At 42.5% G+C, this 18,816-nt stretch overlaps 1 protein-coding gene across 1 annotated transcript; it reads right to left on the bottom strand.

Moving 5' to 3' along the window:
- Positions 1–17,463: 17,463 nt before the first annotated feature.
- LOC118239770 (GTPase KRas-like) lies at positions 17,464–18,116 on the bottom strand. Its single transcript, XM_035453638.1, has one exon. The coding sequence runs from the start codon at positions 18,114–18,116 to the stop codon at positions 17,547–17,549; it is 570 nt and encodes a 189-aa protein (XP_035309529.1). The 3' UTR covers positions 17,464–17,546.
- Between the last annotated feature and the right edge of the window lie 700 nt (positions 18,117–18,816).

Genomic DNA, 18,816 nt, shown 5'->3' with positions numbered 1-18,816 from the left:
CCGAAACGATTGGTAATTCAGCTTCTCCTACAAATGCAATTGCCTGGGATCCTCTGGAAATCCTTCAAGCAAGTGATTACCACCCCACGCTTTGTGACATTCATAGCCTCTCCCCATGCACACACACTCCTAAATTCCTACCTTGTTGACACTTATCTATATCTGCCTGCAGGCCGCTGCCTCCTGTGGTGTGAGACGGAAACCCAGCTGGCTGAGCAAACAGGAGGCAGAATTCGCGGCCATGCTGATTTAAAATTCTAGTTTTTAAAGTTAAAAAAGAAAAAAACAGGCAACCTAGCGCTGGCTCATGGCCTTTAATCTCAGCACTGGGCAGGTTCGTCAGGGGCAGACCTGTGAGTTTGAGGTCGCCATGGTTTACAGAGCACTTTCCAGTACAGGCTCCAAACTGTAGAGAAAACCCAAACTACTAAAGCAGGCCTTGGTGGTCTGGAGGAAGGCAGATTCGAGTTACTCAGTCTGAACCATGTTGCCTAAAATAAATGCGTCTCCTCCAAAAACTGAGGGAAGATATCCATGTTAAGGGATACACACCTGCCTCTCAAAGCCAAGTTTCTAGATTGCTAACCTCAGAAATGAAAAAAAAATTACCTTTCTTGCTGATAAAAGCCGGACTGGAATCGCAAGCAGCAACAGCAGGATCTGGATGGGTAAAGTAGAAACTGCTGGGAGAGCGAAGTGCTCTAGTTCTTATATAGTCTGAGGGCTCATTGGCACCCTGGAGGGGAGGCTCTGGTATTCCTCCCCCACCTGGGGCCATCCTTACCCAATCCGCAGCCTGTGTCCTCCTGCTGAGCTTCCCTGGGGCACAATGAAGTTGATTCCTTGCCCCCCACTTCTAGAGGAGGAAGTGAATTTGTTTCTTTGTTTTTAAATGGCTGGGGTCTGGGTAGCTTGGTTCCTTTTCTGTAGCAATTGGTGAGGCTGAGGCTGGGGGTGGGGGAAGGATCACTGTTAGTTCAAGGCCCTGGGGTCTACAATAATAAATTCCAGACTGAGCAGGGAACATAGTGAGATTCAGTCTTCTTTTGTTTGTTTCTTTGTTTGCTTGTTTGTTTTCCAATATGGGGTTTCTGTGTGGTTTTGGAGCCTGTCCTGGCTGGAACTCACAGAAATCTGCCAGTCTCTGCCTCCAGAGTGCTGGGATTAAAGGTGTGCACCACCATTGCCCAGGTTCCAGACATATTTCATTACAGTTTAGATGCATTGTTTATGGAAGAAGTAAACTTGTCAGCAAGCAGCTAGATCTTCCATTTGGGGAAGCAGACAAAGATATTGATTTGGCCCTTGCAGTAGCAATACCTTTAATTCTAGCACTGAGGAGAGAGAGGCAGGTGGATCTCTTGAGTTTGGGGCCAGGACTACACAGAGAGCCTCCATCTCAATGAATAACAACAGCATCAAGGATACAGGTTTTAGAGTCTAGAATACTGGATTCCTTTTTATATTTTCTCTCCCTTTATTTATTTTGAGACTGGGTCTTTCTAGGCTAAGCCAGCCTTGGATTCTCTATGTAGCTGATGATAATCTTGAATCCTTCTCCTGTCTCTACTTTCCCAGTCTGGCCTTGGCCACTATGCCTTGTCTATTCTATGCTGAATCCAACCAAGCAAAGCGTCCCATCAAATTAGCTTCAAACTCAAAATATTTATTTTGTGTGTGAGTTAGTGTGTCTCTGTGTGTGTGTATAGTTGTATGCATGATAGTTACTTGAGAAGCAGAGGCTGGAGGATGACTATGATTTGCTAAAGGCCTGCAGAGCTACATGAAGTTTCTAGTGGTCATTGTCCTCTTTGTCATGCAGTAGAAACCATGGTTGTATACAGTTAGTTGATGGGCAGTGGTGCCTGTGGCAAAGTGGCAGCCAGGCAGAGTTGGAAAACCATCTTCCTGGGAAGGGAAGGATGCTGGCCTGATTGAGACCTGGGTATCCAGACCTCAGAACAGGTAGAGATCTCCTTTGAGGCTGTACAGATTTGGTCTTGCCTCCAGGAGGGAGAATCATGAATTTCTATCTCAACCTGGGGCTTTAGACCTGCTTTGAGGCCGGCATGCGCATAAGAAATTCATGTGTGTTAAAAACAAAAGGAATGGCCCCACGGTGGTGGCACACGCCTTTAATGCCAGCTCTTGGGAGGCAGAGTCCTGTTTTGAGCACCACGCCAGGCAGCTCATAATTGCCTGTAATTCCATCTCCTAAACCTGACACCTTCTTATGTCCTCCATAGGTTACTGTATACACATACACTAGATGCTTACATGTACACATAATAAATAATATATCTTCTTTAAAACTCAGTGACTGTAACATAACCATCACCACACAAGACATCATATGTTGGCCTCAAAAGCTTTGCACACTTTCTGTAGCTCTGCAGAGAGTGACCCTCAACTCACCGCTCCTCCCAGTGTCTTGGAGAAATGATGCAGGGTGTCTTTCTACCATTAATAGGCAGTCTCATGATATTTTTAGATGATTTTTGGTGTTTACATAAAATTATACTTTAATGAATGTTAAAAACCAAATCCTCCCTATCTGAAAAATCCAAATCAGTTTGGTCCAGAAAGTATCTGTGGAGCTTCTGCCACATACTGGTGACCATCCTAGATGCTGGGAGGTCAGTGGTAAGGCAGATCCCATCTTCAAATAATTCACTCTCTGAAGAGACAGACCTGCATGGTAACTGTCACCGTTGAATATGCGAACCCAGGGACATGCATGGATATACATAGGTGAAGTTCATGTGCCCCAGCTTTGTCCTAAAGGTTTTCATATTGGGATGTATTTCTTAAAACTGATGCAGAAAGTATGTAGCAGAGGTCAAAGACTCTCGTGGCTATTATTCTTTACAAGCAAGGATCAAGCAGAACTTTATGCTTTTCTTATAACACACACCAACACATTTTTTTCAACTTAAGACAGTCAGACTGTATAACCCAGGTTAGCCTCAAACTCAGTGTGTTTCAGACTGACCTTGATGTCATGATCCTTTGTCCTCAGCCTCCCACTAGTGCAGAGATTACAGGTGTATCCTATCACCTGGCTTTCATGGTGACTTCTGTGGAGCATTCTTGTCCTACCTGGTCACTCTGAAGCCATTTAGCAAACCTCGTTCTTGGGCAGATGCATGACAGAACCTGTTGCATCAGGGCAATGACTAGATAACAGGAAGAACTTTGGGAATGTGTAACTGTTCACCTGTCAGATCCCATGCAGACTGAAATATCAAGAGATTTTGTTGTTGACAGAAGAATTTTATCTGTCAGAGTGGGGGAAAAGCAGAATGTCCGTCTGTCTGACATCCCCTTCACTGTAAAGGAAGAATTCAATGATAGCTGTGACAGGCTGGAGATGTCACTGAGGCATGTGAGAGGCCTTGGGTTTCCATCTTGATGTCACAGAAATAGGTAGAAGGGAACCAAGCATGGTAACCCATACCTGTAATCTGAGCACACAGGAGGCTGAAGTCCGAGGATTGCCACGGGTTGGCAGCTAGCTGGGCTATAGAGTAAATCCATGTCTGGAAAAAAATTAGGACTGAGGAGATTGTTCCATGTGTGAAATGCTTCCCATGCAGCCATAAGAACTGGATTTGTGCCAGGCGTTGGTGACGCATGCCTTTAATCCCAGCCCTGGGGGGCAGAGGCAGGCTGATCTCTGTGAGTTTGAGAACACCCTGGTCTACAGAAGCTAGTTCCATGACAGCCCCCAAAGCCACAGAGAAACCCTGTCTCGAAAATAAAAGAACTGGATTTGGATCCTCAGCATCCATTTCATAAAGAAAAAAAATTTCCAAGGGGGCTGGTAAGATGGTTTGTGGGTAAAGTATACGGCACTTAGTGTACAGCACGGAAACCCAAGTTCAGTTCCCATGAGGCATGTTGTATGACACTGTTCTTGAGGAGACAGGAACAAATGTCTACTTACCTCACATAAGAAACGAATGACAGACCAAAGTGTGGGTACCATTGAAGTCCAGCTTGGAGAACCATTCAGTTTTATTGGGGTTACTTAGAGGAGCAGAAATGACTCAAAGACAGCTACATCACCAAGAGCCCACGCCAGCATGTGTGGCCGCTCACAAAAGCTGAGAATCTGGAGTTTGCTACCTAAAACGCAGACAACTCAACAGGCTGGAAAGTGTTTTACCCCAGAATGCAGACAACAGTGTCTTCTGGTGCTCAGCTAACTTTCTCCTTTTCATTCAGTCAGGGACCCCAGCCCATAGAATGCTACTGTCCACATTTAGGGTGGGTCATCCTACTTTCAATTAACCTAATAAGATAACTTTCACAAGCACGATCTGAGATGTGTTGCCATGTGATTCCAGGCCTCATTAAGTTGAAAGTGAAGACTAGATATTAACAACTCCAAAAATCATTTTTTAACAGTGAGTTACGTATTGCAGAAGACTAGCTACAAACTCACTATGTGGCTAAGGATGACCTTGAATTTCTTATTCCCTTGTCTCCACCTTTCAAATCTGGGATTACAGATTGTGCCACCATTCCCTGCTTACATGGTTTGGGTGATGAAACACTTGCCTCATCAATGCTAGGGAGAATTTCAAGATTGCCCCTGGGCTGCTGTCTTGAATAGACACTCTTCTAGACCCTTTACCCACAAATCCCACTATAAGCTTCAGGACCAACCAGCCATGCCTACAGAACACATCCTATCACCTCACTGACTTTGAGTTTGCAGCCTGTGTGTGTCACCTTCACCCTTCCTTAAGCCATTCACTTCCCCTGTAGATCTGTGTCCCAAGTTCTCACCCTCCCTTTGGAGGCAAGGATTTATTTTGGTTGTGTAATCTGACCTCCTCTGATCAGGACACGGAAGTCTTCTATCCTACCTCTGTAAGTGTATGGTCCATAACTAGGTGATCTGGCAGCCACTCTGTCATGGGTGACTGCCTAAATACACAGCACATTCTACTGTCACCAGTCATCATGTATAAATTACCTACTTGTATCTAGTAAGATCCATTAAGTTGTCCCTCCCGATGCTGTTATTCCATCCCAGACTTGGCTCTTGCCTAAACAGAGTTAGAAACTTAAGTCAGCATAGGTCCTGCTTTCTAGAAGGAGGGAGACAATGTAAGTGGATTTAACATTAATCGCTTGTGTAATTCTGCTTAGTGTAAGCACTAATTGTGACATCACTCTGACATTTCTTTAAATCTAATCCATGTATGACAGTAAAGTGCTTTAAAGTTCAATGAATTGCGGCATTAATCTAGCTTCAAAGTTCAGGAAGGGTTCTATGTTTATTACAGACTCCAGCTTCCATCTTTCAGGAGACCAGGAAAATGTGTAAGGGGAGGAGACAAGGCTCTGGGTACTGAAACCTGCACCAGATCCCGGCTCCTGCACTTCTTCCTGAATACTTTCTGGAAAGCTCTCCAGATCTATTGCAGATGTATTTTCTATATGAAGAGGAAGTGAAGAGTGGGAATAAATAAATGTTGTTGTCCATACTACTACCTGAGGAATAGCTATTAAATGGTAGCTATATTACTTTGTTTGGTTATGATGGTGTGGTAATAGATCTCTCTCTCTCTCACACTCTGTGTGTGTGTGTGTGTGTGTGTGTGTTTAAAAATTTACTGTAACCACATTCAAATTAAGATATTAATGTTGTGTGTACAGTGTGGATGTTATACATAAGTTTGTGAATTTTCTTTGACTTAAAAATGGAATCCATTGAATTCTTTAGAAAATATGAAAGTGACTTTTAAGCTGAGAACCCTCAGTCCTGTGCTGTAAGTGACCAATAAATATTGTTTACGGAACCTCACCTATTACTTTTCATGAACCCAAGACCTCCCTTTTATAGTCTGCCTTTAATGCAAACATTAATCACAAATTTAATAACATATTATGACATCCATATTCTGCATTGGGTTATAGTTTGAAATACATAAAGGAATACATCCTCATGCTTTGATGAATGAGTATAAATAGTTCCAAAATTTTTGCTCATAAGCAAAAATTAGTGTCATCAATCATTAATTATTCCCATTAAAATTAATGTGTGCAATGCCAGTGCTCCTCTTAATGGAATAATTAATAGAGAAATGCTTTGTTTAATATTATAGGGTCCCCAAGGCTCTGTCCTTACCACCCTTCTCTCCTCCATCCACCCACTCTCCCAATGTGACCTGCAACCTTCAGTCAACCCCAGGGCTCACAATGCCTCCTGTGTACTGCTGACCCCTGGACGAGTCTCCAGCCAAGCACCTTTCAGGAACTTGGAGATCTACCTTGACATTTCTCTCCTGACCTATGTCATCTCAAACTTAACATGGGTACAACGGAACACTTGAGTCCCATAGCGTTCTCACCCATACTGTGATCTTCCCTTTCTTGGTCCTGTTAATTGGTGTCCTTTATCCAGTTGCTAAAGAAACTCATCCTACATCACAGCCATCGAAGGTCCCTCTGCCTGCACCCTTAACCCATCCTCAGTGCATCCGTTTCCTTTCAGATCTCCTTCTCCCACCATGGCTAAGGTCCTGTCATCTCCTGCCCCTTCCATGGCTTCTTAAATTGCAGGTCTCAAACATATAGGTGGTCTCACAACTGAATGTGGAGGTTACAAAAATTGTCATCAGTAAAGAGTTTGCAAATGTACAATGATCAAAAGTTAATTCAAAGTCAAAATGAATCCAAGGCATTTTTGGCAATGCTCACACCTGTTGCATCATGTGACTTCACTGCAGTCTTGGTTCAGACCATAAAACATGCACACTTTGCATTGTACATGGCACCGTGTTGCTACCAACAAACACTACAGGAAACATGCACTCCCGGATTCAAGATGACTGTACAGTATTATCAATCGCCTTGCTTTTACTCTACAGAAACATAATGGTTTAATTACAGAAAACAAAAACTAAATATTTCTGCCTGGCATTCCAGTGTAAGCATTGAACAAATATGTCTTTGGGATGTATTGTACAAGAGTGTTTGATTTTAAAATTGCTGTTTGAGATGCTAAGCCCCATAGAAACAACTATTCAATAAACTTTTGCTTGAAATTATGTCAGGATATACAAATTACAAAATGCTCAAACATATTCCTCCATCTTGTTCTATGTATTTATACAAAGTGGTTTTCAGATGTGGCCTTTATAAAAGCAAAATATCAATCAACTTTGAGAACATTTGAAGATATTCCATATCCAACAATATGAAATAGTCTGCCAGATTTAATTCTTTACGTAAAAGTAAATAAACACATTTCTCATTAGCATGCAAAATTGCTTGTCATTAATAAACAGTAAAAATATGTACAATAAAGAATGATTTTAAAATGAATTTCTTTTGGCAGTAAATATTTGATTTGCAGGCCTTATTTCATATACCTACTTAGCTCAGGGACAATGGACATTTCTCAGGTGTAAAGGATGTCAGCAGGCAAGTTGAAACCTGGCCTGAACCTTCACTGGAATCTGGGCTGCTGCCTAGCATGCTTCCCTGAGCTACACTTAAATCTTCACATGAAGCCAGTATGTGGCACACACCTTTAATCCAGCACTCAGGAGGCAGAGGCAGGCAGACGTCTATGAGTTCGAGACCAGCTGGTCTACACAGTGAGTTCCTAGACAGCCAGAAGTACACAGTAAGACACTGTCTCAAAACAAACAAACAAAGGAACTCTTCACATAAACTCTTGGCAATGTGAAAATGCTAATCAGGGCTTGGGGAAGGCTCAGCAATTAAAGTGCTTACAGTGCCAAAATGTGGATGGGAGTTCCTGTCCTCCAATTCCATGACAGTCCTGGGTTTGTGTGTGTGCACATACACATTTACACACACACATATAGACATTTACACACATACATATATACACATAAACACACAGACACACAAATAAAGAAAAGGGAAGCTCATCATTTATTTTACTTCCCAGAATAAAAGGATCCTGTGGCTTTCCAGGGCACTTAGAACAAAATTCTAAACTCCTTCCTAAGGTGCATAGAGCCTTCCCCCAGAGCTTCTCATTCCTAGGGAGAACGTGAAATCTTAGGGGAGCGTTTCCAAGTAGGATCATGATTGGGATGGGCTGGGTGGGCTGGGAGGGATGTGATAAGGTAGGGTGTGATTGGGGTGGGGTAGGGAGGAATGGGTGGAGTGGATGTGGTTGGATGGATGGTGTGGGGGATGGATGGAATGTGTGGGTATGGATGGCTGGGCTGGGCTGGGGGGTGGGGTGTGCTCCTAGCATTTAGCAGGCATAGTAAAGGATGCTGAACATTGCCTCTTGCTTATGGGATGACCCTCCACTCTGCCTGCTAGTCACTGGGAAAGCCTGTGCAGTGCTCATCCAGTGTTTGATAGCAAAGGCACTAACATACCATCTTCAGGGATTCAACTAATGTGTCCATGCAGAAATAGATATGCTCAGCTTTGTTCTAAACTTTATGTAGACATAGTTACCATTCAGAAAATCCCTAACCTTTACATAAGCACAAACTGTGTCCTTCACTATCAGAACAGGTCTCTCTCTCTCTCTCTCTCTCTCTCTCTCTCTCTCTCTCTCTCTCTCTGCCTCTCCCTAAATGGCCAATCATTTGCTTGAGACAGATGGAAAACTTGCTATCTGTTCAGTCCATGAGGCTGGATGCCTTAGCATTCTCAATCTGGTGATTAAGTCTGGGATGAATCTTGGAGAACTGTGGGTCTTTAGTGCATGAAACCCAGTGAAACTGGATCCCCACAGCACTTCTGTGAGCTGGTTACTCCAGTGGCAGGTGCTTTGTGCTCATCACCTGCTCTGTATTTAAGCTACTCCTGTTCCTGGCCTCACCAACTACATTTTTATCTTTTGGTGCCATTTCAGTGCTCTGCTTTCTGCTTAGAATCCATATGTACAACACACTAAAGGCTGAGAAGAATAACCATGCCATGGCCTGCTTTCCATGCTGTATGGAAATTTACTCTGCTAAAAAAATTAGTCTGTGGCTGTTGATTCAGCCTCACTAGAATTCCCAGCACACCAGTGAGATGTGGCTGGAAGGTAACAGTGACTTCCTCAAGCTCACTCCGGAGCCTTGTGAGTGGCCTGCTTACTATCCGTATTTCCATAGGCAGTCTGCTTTTTCACAGACCCACTGTTTGGCTGTTCAGTACCACTCACAGCATTCTAGATCTTCTTTAGACAACACCTCTAACTGCTCCACATTCCTCCCATAAGCCAGTTCCAAAAGTCTGAGAACAACACAGTCAGCATATCATCGAAACAGGCGATCTTCTCAGTGCCAATAGTGTATATCTGCTACTTTCCTATCGTCACGAACAAGAACCTGACAGGAAGCGCTTACAGTGGGAAGGATTGTGTTAGCTCATGCTTTGAGGGAAAGTGTGGTGGTGGCAGAAGCAGCTTGGGCTGCAGTGATGGGAACTTGGCTGCATTTGTATAATCTTGACAAAGAGCATGGCTGTAAATCTTAAGACCCCATCGCCAGAGACTGACTTCCTCCAGTTAGGTCCCCAACTCCTAACGATTCCACAGCTTCTGAAAACAGTGCCACTTGCTGAGGACAAGTCATTAGATATGTGAATCTGTGGGGAACAGTTTACATTTAAAGCCTAACCACTTTGTAAATGGTTGGCAGTGTTCTATGTATCCTAAATTAAATATAATATTTAAAACAGGGGTGAACAATATGCTTATTACATTTGATGTCCATTTCACACCAGATAATATAACTACACTATAATACTTTGATTTTTTTATTTCCCCACAATGCTGTGGGTACTGTTTCTAATTTCACTTACTTGTCAATAATGCAAAATGTATAATGAAAATACAGGGCTGTGTTTGAGCTATTAAAATCGTAGTTCCCTAGGCTATCACCTTCTAAAATAAACATGACTTGCTTTACTCATGGGCCAGCCATGCTATTTAACTCTGAAAGGGTCTAGGCAATTTTATAACTGGCTTGGTCTGCAGTAAGGGACAATCCAAAGTTCTTGGAAGATTCCTGATTTTGGTCCCTCCTGTTTGTATTTGGGAATAGAAGTCTCCTGAACTTTATTCTGGTGCAGAAAGAGAGGAAGCTGTGTGCTTCTGTTGCTGGTGAATGTGGTCTCTTTAGTGCCATGAGTTGGAACACTTGCTGATGAACATGACTAACACATCCAGTTATCTGTCTTCATTGCATTTATTTATGTGTGCATGTGTTATTGTGTATATTCGTGCATGTGTATGTGTAGGTAGAGGTTGACACTGCATATTTATTTTTAATACTTCTTGACTTTTTGACCAAAGGCAGGGTTTCTCACTCAACCTGGAACACACTGATTATTGATTTCACCTGACCACTAGGTTACTGAGTCCCAGAGATCGTCTCCTCAAGTCTGGGATTGCAGTCAAGCACTGTAGTACCTAACTTCTTATATGGGTGCCTGGGAATTGAACTCTTGTCCTCAAGCTGGGCAACAAGCATATTCCTAACTGAACCAGCCCCCAGCTCTATTTTCTTGGCTTTTGAATAATACTGTAGGCTAACAGGAAGTTCTTCACAGGTTATGCACCTCTCTACAGTGAAGCTGTTGCTTGTTTTAAAAGCTGGAGAGGGAGCAAACAGAGCGTTTGAGATTAAAATCTATGCTTTGTAATTTAGGATTCATCCAAAGAAAGAATTCAGAGACAAAGTAAGGAATTGGGAGGAAATTTTCTCACAGAGTGAAAGTGCAATCAGAGATGCTAGGCAGCAGGGAAGAGCGTGAGAAGGGCCGTTTGCAGCCAGATGCTTCCCAGTACCATGGCTGACCTGGAACTCTCTATGTAGATCAGGCTGTCCAAGATCTGCCTCCCTCTGCCTCCCAAATGCTGGGATTAGAGTGTGTGACACCAAGCTCAGCATATGAACTAATTTTAAAGATTTATTTATCGGTGGGGGGCGCAGAGGGTTTGGGGGTGTGAGTATAGATGCCAGAAGGGGCCAGAGACATCAGATACCCCTGGAGCTGGACAATGACAGTTGTGAGCCATCTGATCTGAGTTCTGGGACCTGAACGCCAGTTCTTGAAAGAGCGGTATGCATGCTCTTAAGCGCTGAGCCATCCTTCCAGCTCCAGCTGACATAGTTTTACACATGGAAAGCTTGCTGGCTCCTTTTGTTATGTTTCACGTGCTAAAATTATGATGCGCCGGGCAGTGGTGGCGCACGCCTTTAATCCCAGCACTCGGGAGGCAGAGGCAGGTGGATCTCTGTGAGTTCGAGACTAGCCTGGTCTACAAGAGCTAGTTCCAGGACAGCCTCCAAATACACAGAGAAACCCTGTCTCGAAAAACCAAAAAAAAAAAATCATAAAATAAAATAAAATTACGATGCGGTGGTTCTGGGAATATCCAGCTCTCCAGGACTCTAATTTCAGCTCCTTATTGGCAAAAAGAGACCTGCACAAGTGACTAAGCCTCAGATCTTAAGATGGAGAGTGCATCCAGATGTGTCCCATGCAGTCTTGGAGTCTTCAAAGGGAACAGAAGAAAAGAGTTGGTGTCAGAACGGGACATGTAATAACAGTAGCAGAGACGAGAGAAAGAAGCAAGGTAGAAAGGAGCTAGGCTGTTGAGTTGGAAACTGGAGGGTGGGGCAACAAGCCAAGAGATGCAAGAGACCCCCCAGAATCTGAAATAAAGCAAAAGCCTGGGTAGTGGCTGAGATGAGAAGAAGGCTCTCTGCTTCGCTTCCCATGCCTCTGGGGTGACATCAGTCTTTGCCAGTCCTCTGCCCACAGCTGTGGTCGTCACCTCTAAGGTTGTAGGTGCTGCTCCCTACCAGCTGCCGTGTGGACAGCATTTGTCATCCTGCTTATATATTTCAGAAACTGATGAAGTCTTTATTGTTTTTAAATGATTGCTATTGCTGGGGGAAGTTGTTATTTTAAATTATGGTACTAATGGGATCCTCACTTTCTATACAGATTATTCACGTCCCTTGGTCTACTATCTTATGGGAAAGCTCCCACGAACTTCAATGCTACAGACACCAGGGCACGATGTGTGTGTCAGGAAATCCACAAAACCCAACACGGCTGTGCCTTGAAGGACAGGGCATGCTGCCACAGGCAAAGTGTGAAACCCTCATTATCAGATACAGAATAATTGTTAGTTCCGTTTAGGGCTGGGTGTGGCTCAGTGATGAGAACATGACCTCAGCAATTCTAAGGACCCTGCTTCAAACTCGGAACCAAAGAGAGAAAGAGACACCCACACAGAGGGAAAGTGAAGTCTCTATTCAGCTATTCAGAAGCACTCCCGGTACAAGGGTGTACCCTACAGACAGCACAGGATGTTACCCACATTTCCAAAATGGGGGCAAAAGGACATTAATGAAACATTTTTTTCAATTGTTCATAACAGTGATTATCATTCATTCAGTGCTCAGTTAAATATCTGCTCCACACAGTTAAATGACTACTGCCTGGTGCTAAAGGCACAGTGGTGAGTGAGAGTGAGTCAGATTTCAGGCCCCCCTCTTGCAATCACACAAACCTCTGGAAAATAGCATTGCTGGTCAGTGCTGTGCAGGAGCCTGGGGAGAGGGGGTGCTGGCCCAGACTAAAGGGGAGAAGAATGTACCTGTGTGACTGGACTGAAGAAGAGCCTTATTGTGCATTTTATGTGTGTGCACATACCATTATTACACAGACAGGCCTGATAGGAGTACTCAGATTCTGGAGGAGGGGCATTTTGTTTTATTTTGTTTGGTTTTTTTCTGTGAAATAAAGAACCTGGGTGAATGAATGATCGGTTAGGTACTTTCCATATTTAAAGCTACGTATTGAAATATATGTGTTCATTAAAAGACAATTTTGCTTTACATATATATGTCCACGTACACATACACACACTCACTTTCTGTTCTGAAATAGTTTCTTTGAAAAAAATTTGACCATTATTTAATCATATGTATGAGCATTTCCTTATACACACATGGAAGAGAGAAGAGAGTTAAGCATGTACATATAATATTAAAATAATTTCTCATTTCACTCAAAATGACTTAACATGAGCAAACACATATTTAATTCTTTCTGGAAGTCGTGCTGACTAAAGAAAGGCATTTTAATTAGCATTTAGGCATGATGTATTCCCAGAGAACTCTGGCTCCTGGGTTTATTTTAAACTTGAAAATCTGTGATATGTTAGGATGACAGTGTTAACCCTTGCTGTGGAACCATTGTCTATGCCAGCAGATAGCTGAGTCTGTTTGTGCATGCTGTGCTCTGGCTGCCCTTGGACACACCACTAAGTCCGAGAAGCGGGTGAAAGCTTGGAGATTTGTATGAACGACAAGATGCCTGGTCCACTTTCTGAGAGAATGACTCTCACATTTATTGTGGAGCAGCCTAAAATACAAACTTGCAAAAACCCCAGGTGAAAGGGTTCACAACAGGATATTGATGTTAGTAGGGTGAGGTCAGATAAAGAGGGGGTACCCGTGGTTATGCTGGAAAACAACTCAGAGACCCTGTGGTGTCTGGGTCCCAACATCCCCCCTTCTTTATATGTAACAAAACAGTTATCAAGTAAGAACTAGAAGATTTTAACCATTCTATCTTAATGTGTTACTATAACTATCTATCTTCAACTACATCAAAGACCATAAAAGGAAAATATATAAACTCTAGAACTGACAGAAACATCTTGCTTGCTAGACAGTCACCCAAAGTTTCTTGGTAATTGTGGCATCCATTTTTAGCCTACAGGTCACAAAGTGTCTGACAGACTTCCCAGGAAAGCAGGAAATTTTAAATTGTCCTACTGCATTGGCAGTTTGTCTGTCACCTTTTTTCTGTGTCCTGTAGAATGTCTAGCAGACTGTTCCATGAAACAGGAAACTTTAATGACTGTGTATCTTGTTTAAGCAGTCAATTTCCTGTGAGTCCTGCATGTTCAGTTTATGAAGCCACAGTCAAACTTGCTTCTTGCCCAAATAGCTAGTCTTGCCATGTCAAAGGCAAACTTTGTTTCTTCAATGCTCATCTTCTGCTCAGATGTAATTGGTGTGCCAGGAGCAGCTGTGTCTCACTGTCAAGAAAAACCCTAAACCATTTAAATGCCATATATTCCATAGGTCTTAGAATGGTCTGAAGAATATCTATATATCTAGAAAACCTAACTACTATAAACAAATGAAGATCCATTCCAATACAAAGTATCATTTCTGTATAATATTCCAACCTTTTCCTTTTAAAAGTGATTGCCTCTGACCACTACCATTTCTAACTGAACAAATTTAAATGAAAACAAATATTAGGATCATCTGGGCCACTGCTTCAGGGGATCCTGGCCCATGAAACCATACCAGTATGGAAGGAATCCACAGCTCTTCACCCTCCATGGAATAAAAGCAGAAATTTTTCTCCCATGTAACCTGTACTTTAACAACTGTTGCTCCTTCCCAAGCAATTAAATGATTTAAAGGCAACACAATAGCATTCTTTTGTTAACAGTCACACATTTACAACCACACTTCATACACATGTGTGGCCACAGCATACATACAGAACATTCATACATCTTTGGAACAAAACTCACAAAGGAGAAGAGATGTCAGGGGATGGCCATCCTTACCATAGCTTGGCCTCTTTGGAGGATCTTCAGGACTGTCGCATCTTTGTCCATTCCTATATGGTCTTTTGTAGGGATTGGGTCTATTCTTTATCTATTTGGACATATTCTCCTTTCTCATCTGATGTGACAATGATATGGATGGCTTGTGATGAGGTCTCGGGGAGAGCGCCTGGAAGTGCAAGGCTATGTAATTGGCATTGCCAGTACTCTTTTTTGGAGCTGGGTTGTTAGTGCCACTGGGTACAGTGGATGAAGACATTGGGTTCTGCATAGGGACACAGTTCTCCTCACTGTCTCCAGAGTCTGTATTGGAGATGGAATGGCAGTACTGGGAGGACCTTGGGTTAAAGGTGTGGTTGAATGTGGACCAAGACTTGGTGACAAATGACTTGAAAGGGAGCTCATTGATGACAGTGTTGTTACTCAGGTCAAGGGGTACTGACTTTGCTTTTCGTCCAAGCTTGAGGATCTCACTTCCTCAGCTGGTAAAGTGATGGGGCATTTTGCTCATGGGGATGTCAGAACCTGGGTTTATGGGCATATAATTGAAATCAGGGCTGGTTCCCAACACCCAATGAGTCATGAGATGGCTGAAGCATATTAGCAGGAACCAGGAGCACACAACACTCAGGAACCCAAATTGGGGCCCCACCATCCTTTGTGGAAACACAAACATAACCTAGGGCCCACAGAAAAACTGGATCTGGCCCTTTCCAAAAGCCTGAGGGAAGGTCTCTCCAATTAACCAAAGGTGTTTCTGTGCAGTGGACCGCCAATGACGGTCTGCTACAGAGTTACCAGAATCATCCACAATGAAAAAATTTAACATAGAAAGTAAGTGATAGAGTTAGGGAAGACAAGGTCACCCTCAAGTTCCAAATTCTTTACTTTAACTCAATAGACTTTTAAAGTGTGGTGGGCATGTTTCACAATAGCCTGTCCTTGGGGGTTGTAAGGAATACCAGTTTTGGAGGTATTTTCAAAATCTTGACAAAATTGACTGAAACCTCTGCTGACATAAGCAGGGCCATTATCAGTCTTAATTTCTTTTGGGACCCCCATGTAAGCAAAAGCCTGTAGACAGTGGCTTTTAACATCTTTTACCTTTTCACCAGAAGGGGCAGAGGCAAATATTAGCCTAGAAAAATTATCTACAGAAACATAATCAAATTTCAATTTACCAAATGATGGCACATACGTTACGTCCATCTGCCACAGGTGATTGGGCAACAGTCCTCAGGAATTAACTGCCAAGTGAGGCACTGGAAGAAATTCCATACAAAGAGGTCAATTTTTAACTATTTAAACAACTTGTTCCTTGGTTATCCCATTATGAAATCATAAGAACCTTGCGCTGAGATGAAAGCACTTATGTAAGGATTGTGCTCTAGTGAGCTCTTTGTGAAACTGCAATGATTTGAGTATACCTGTTGGCCATGTGATTTCTTTCACTGAGAGGTCCTGGCAAATGGGCATGGGCCCTAAGATGTCCCACAAATACAGGTTCACTCTGTTGCTATAGCAGCCCCTGTATCTGTAACAAACTCTCTCGTACTCTGGAGAAAGTGGCAAAATAGGCAGGCATCTCCAAGTGTTGGACAATTTGAGCTAGATATTGACTATAAGTATAGATGGTAATGCTTCCCTGAGGAAGAGTTGTAGAGCCATGGCCGAGGCTAAAATTTTGGCCATTTTTCAGAAGCTGCAGCAAATATGGCTATCTTAATGATAGGATAAGATACAAATATAGCTGTCCATTTTGAAGAACACTCTGTGAAAACCTTTCACCCCTTGGAAATAGGCTGAGACCATATCTTTGGAAAAATCAAAGGATGTATCTTAAAAAAGGAAACCAGATTATTGGATGGGTAATAATTATCAAAATCTCTCTGGGTAGCAGAGAGAAAAATGCTCAAATCATAACTATTATTTTGTAGCGACTATTTGTTGACAGGATAAGGGTGTAACAAACTGATCTGGCTCCTTACCAAAAGTCTGCAAAGCAATCTTTTGCTCTTTAAATAGGTGTGCAATTATAGCTTGAGGATAGCATACCACTGATTTACATGGGGAGGCCTGAGAATGAAGTCAAAGAATAGGACTCTCTTGCCAAAAAACTCCTGTAGGAGAATGAGCAGAACAAAACACTAATAATTTTAAAGGCTGGGCATAATCTATATAATCCATATTTGCTCCTTCTAAGCCCTTTTCAATCAAATGGATGCACTTCCCTCCTCAAGTAGTGAGACTGGAGGAGAGTTGGGATCTGAATCACCTTGTAATATATTAAAGAGAAAGCCTTTTTGAACAGTCTAACTACACTTATGAAGGATGATAAACTCTAGGACATGCTAAGTGTGAATCAAGGGAAGCCCATAAATCTGTGATTCCAAAGTCTTGGGTCTCAATGCAGCTGTAATTACTAATTATTTCACTCAATGACTAGATGAAACAGAGCAGAGATGGATCAAAAGCTTCACTACTCCAGGTCACACAATGCTCACAGCTGGTAAGAGAATTAGCGTGGAATCAACTGCATGCACCAAACTCCAGGAAGACAGTCGCAGGTCTTTAATCTCTTCCACAGCCATTGCTAGTTGAAGTCCAAAACCCAGGGAATACTGCCACTTAGAGAAAAGAGGTTTCCACTGTCATTTTAAAATAAGCATTTAAGATAAAAGCTGAAAGTTTGCACGAATAGAAAAAAATAGGGTTAGATAATGCTAAAACAAATGCTAATAATTCAGTGTAATGTACAAAAATTACCACTTTTAACTTGAGTATGCCTTAAGAAAAGAGTACAAATTGTATTTACATAATTATACACTTTGTTTTTGACTTCTTTTTCTTCTTTTTACCATCTTTGCTCATCTTTTCTTTATGATTTCGAATTTCTCGGACTAATGTATAGAAAGCATCATCAACACCCAGATTACATTACAATGCATTTTTTAATCTTCACACGGCCAGGAGTCTTTTCTTCTTTGCTGAATTTTTTCAATCTGTACTGTCGGATCTCTCTCACCAATGTATAAAAAGCATCCTCCACTCTCTGTCTTGTCTTTGCTGAGGTTTCAATAAATGGAATCCCATAACTTCCTGCTAAGTCCTGAGCCTGTTTTGTGTCTACTGCTCTAGAAGGCAAATCACATTTATTCCCTACTAGGACCATAGGCACATCTTCAGCGTCTTTTACTCTTTTAATTTGTTCTCTGTAATGGTGAATATCTTCAAATGATTTAGTATTATTCATGGCAAATACACAAAGAAAGCCCTCCCCAGTCCTCATGTACTGGTCGCTCATTGCACTGTACTCCTCTAGACCTGCTGTGTCGAGAATGTCCAAGTGACAGATTTCTCTATCAATTACTACTTGTTTCCTGTAGGAGTCCTCTATCGTAGGATCATATACATCCACAAAGAGATTCTGAATTAGCTGTATCGTCAAGGCACTCTTGCCTACACCATCAGCTCCAACTACCACAAGTTTATACTCAGTCATTTTCAGCAGGCCTCTACCGGCCGCGTGCCACACCTCAGGTTTCTTGCTGGCTCTCTCCAGGTACGAAATGGCACGGGAGCCAGACTCTGGGCAAGCCGCCGCCTTCCTCCTCCCCCTCCACTGCCGCCTCAGCTGCAGAATCGCAACAGTAGTAATTTTTAAACTACGTCTGATCCAATTAATATCACCCAGAAACCTCTGAAAACCATTTAAAGTTTGAAGGGTGTCCAGCCGAAGACTAACCTTTTGAGGATTTGCCACAAGCATGTCTTAGGTTTGGCTCCCTCACTGACCTTATTTCCCTGCATAGCAGAAGCAATAACTTGTCCCATAATGTGGTGTCTATCTATATCTCTACAAATGTGAATGTAATCATTGAGGCTTTTGGCCTTGTGAGGTGGTAAAGCCTCTTTACAATACTTGTTGGCATTTTTTAAAGCTAGTTTTCTAAATATAGACATGACATTATCGGTATCCCCAAATATGCAGCCTGAAAGCAGGTGCTGAGATCTGTGCATATACAGCTGGATCGTAAAGAATTTGCTGACCTAGGTCTGCATAGGCTCCCGTACCAGTAAGCATTTCTGAGTTCTTTTCAGGGAAACTGGCAGCCGTCTTGCGCTGTACCATTTGGTTACATATCTCTTAAAATTCACCTCTCCAAATCAAATAATCTCCCCTGGAGAGCACAGCTGGACAT

Source organism: Cricetulus griseus, unplaced genomic scaffold (genome assembly GCF_003668045.3).
Source record: "Cricetulus griseus strain 17A/GY unplaced genomic scaffold, alternate assembly CriGri-PICRH-1.0 unplaced_scaffold_1, whole genome shotgun sequence".
In the NCBI taxonomy this organism is placed as follows: domain Eukaryota; kingdom Metazoa; phylum Chordata; class Mammalia; order Rodentia; family Cricetidae; genus Cricetulus; species Cricetulus griseus.
This window is presented reverse-complemented; position numbering and strand designations above follow the sequence as displayed.

What these genes read in the sequence shown, in the direction of transcription:
- LOC118239770 (XM_035453638.1), bottom strand. Translation starts at nt 18,116, where the DNA reads ATGACTGAGTATAAACTTGTGGTAGTTGGAGCTGATGGTGTAGGCAAG.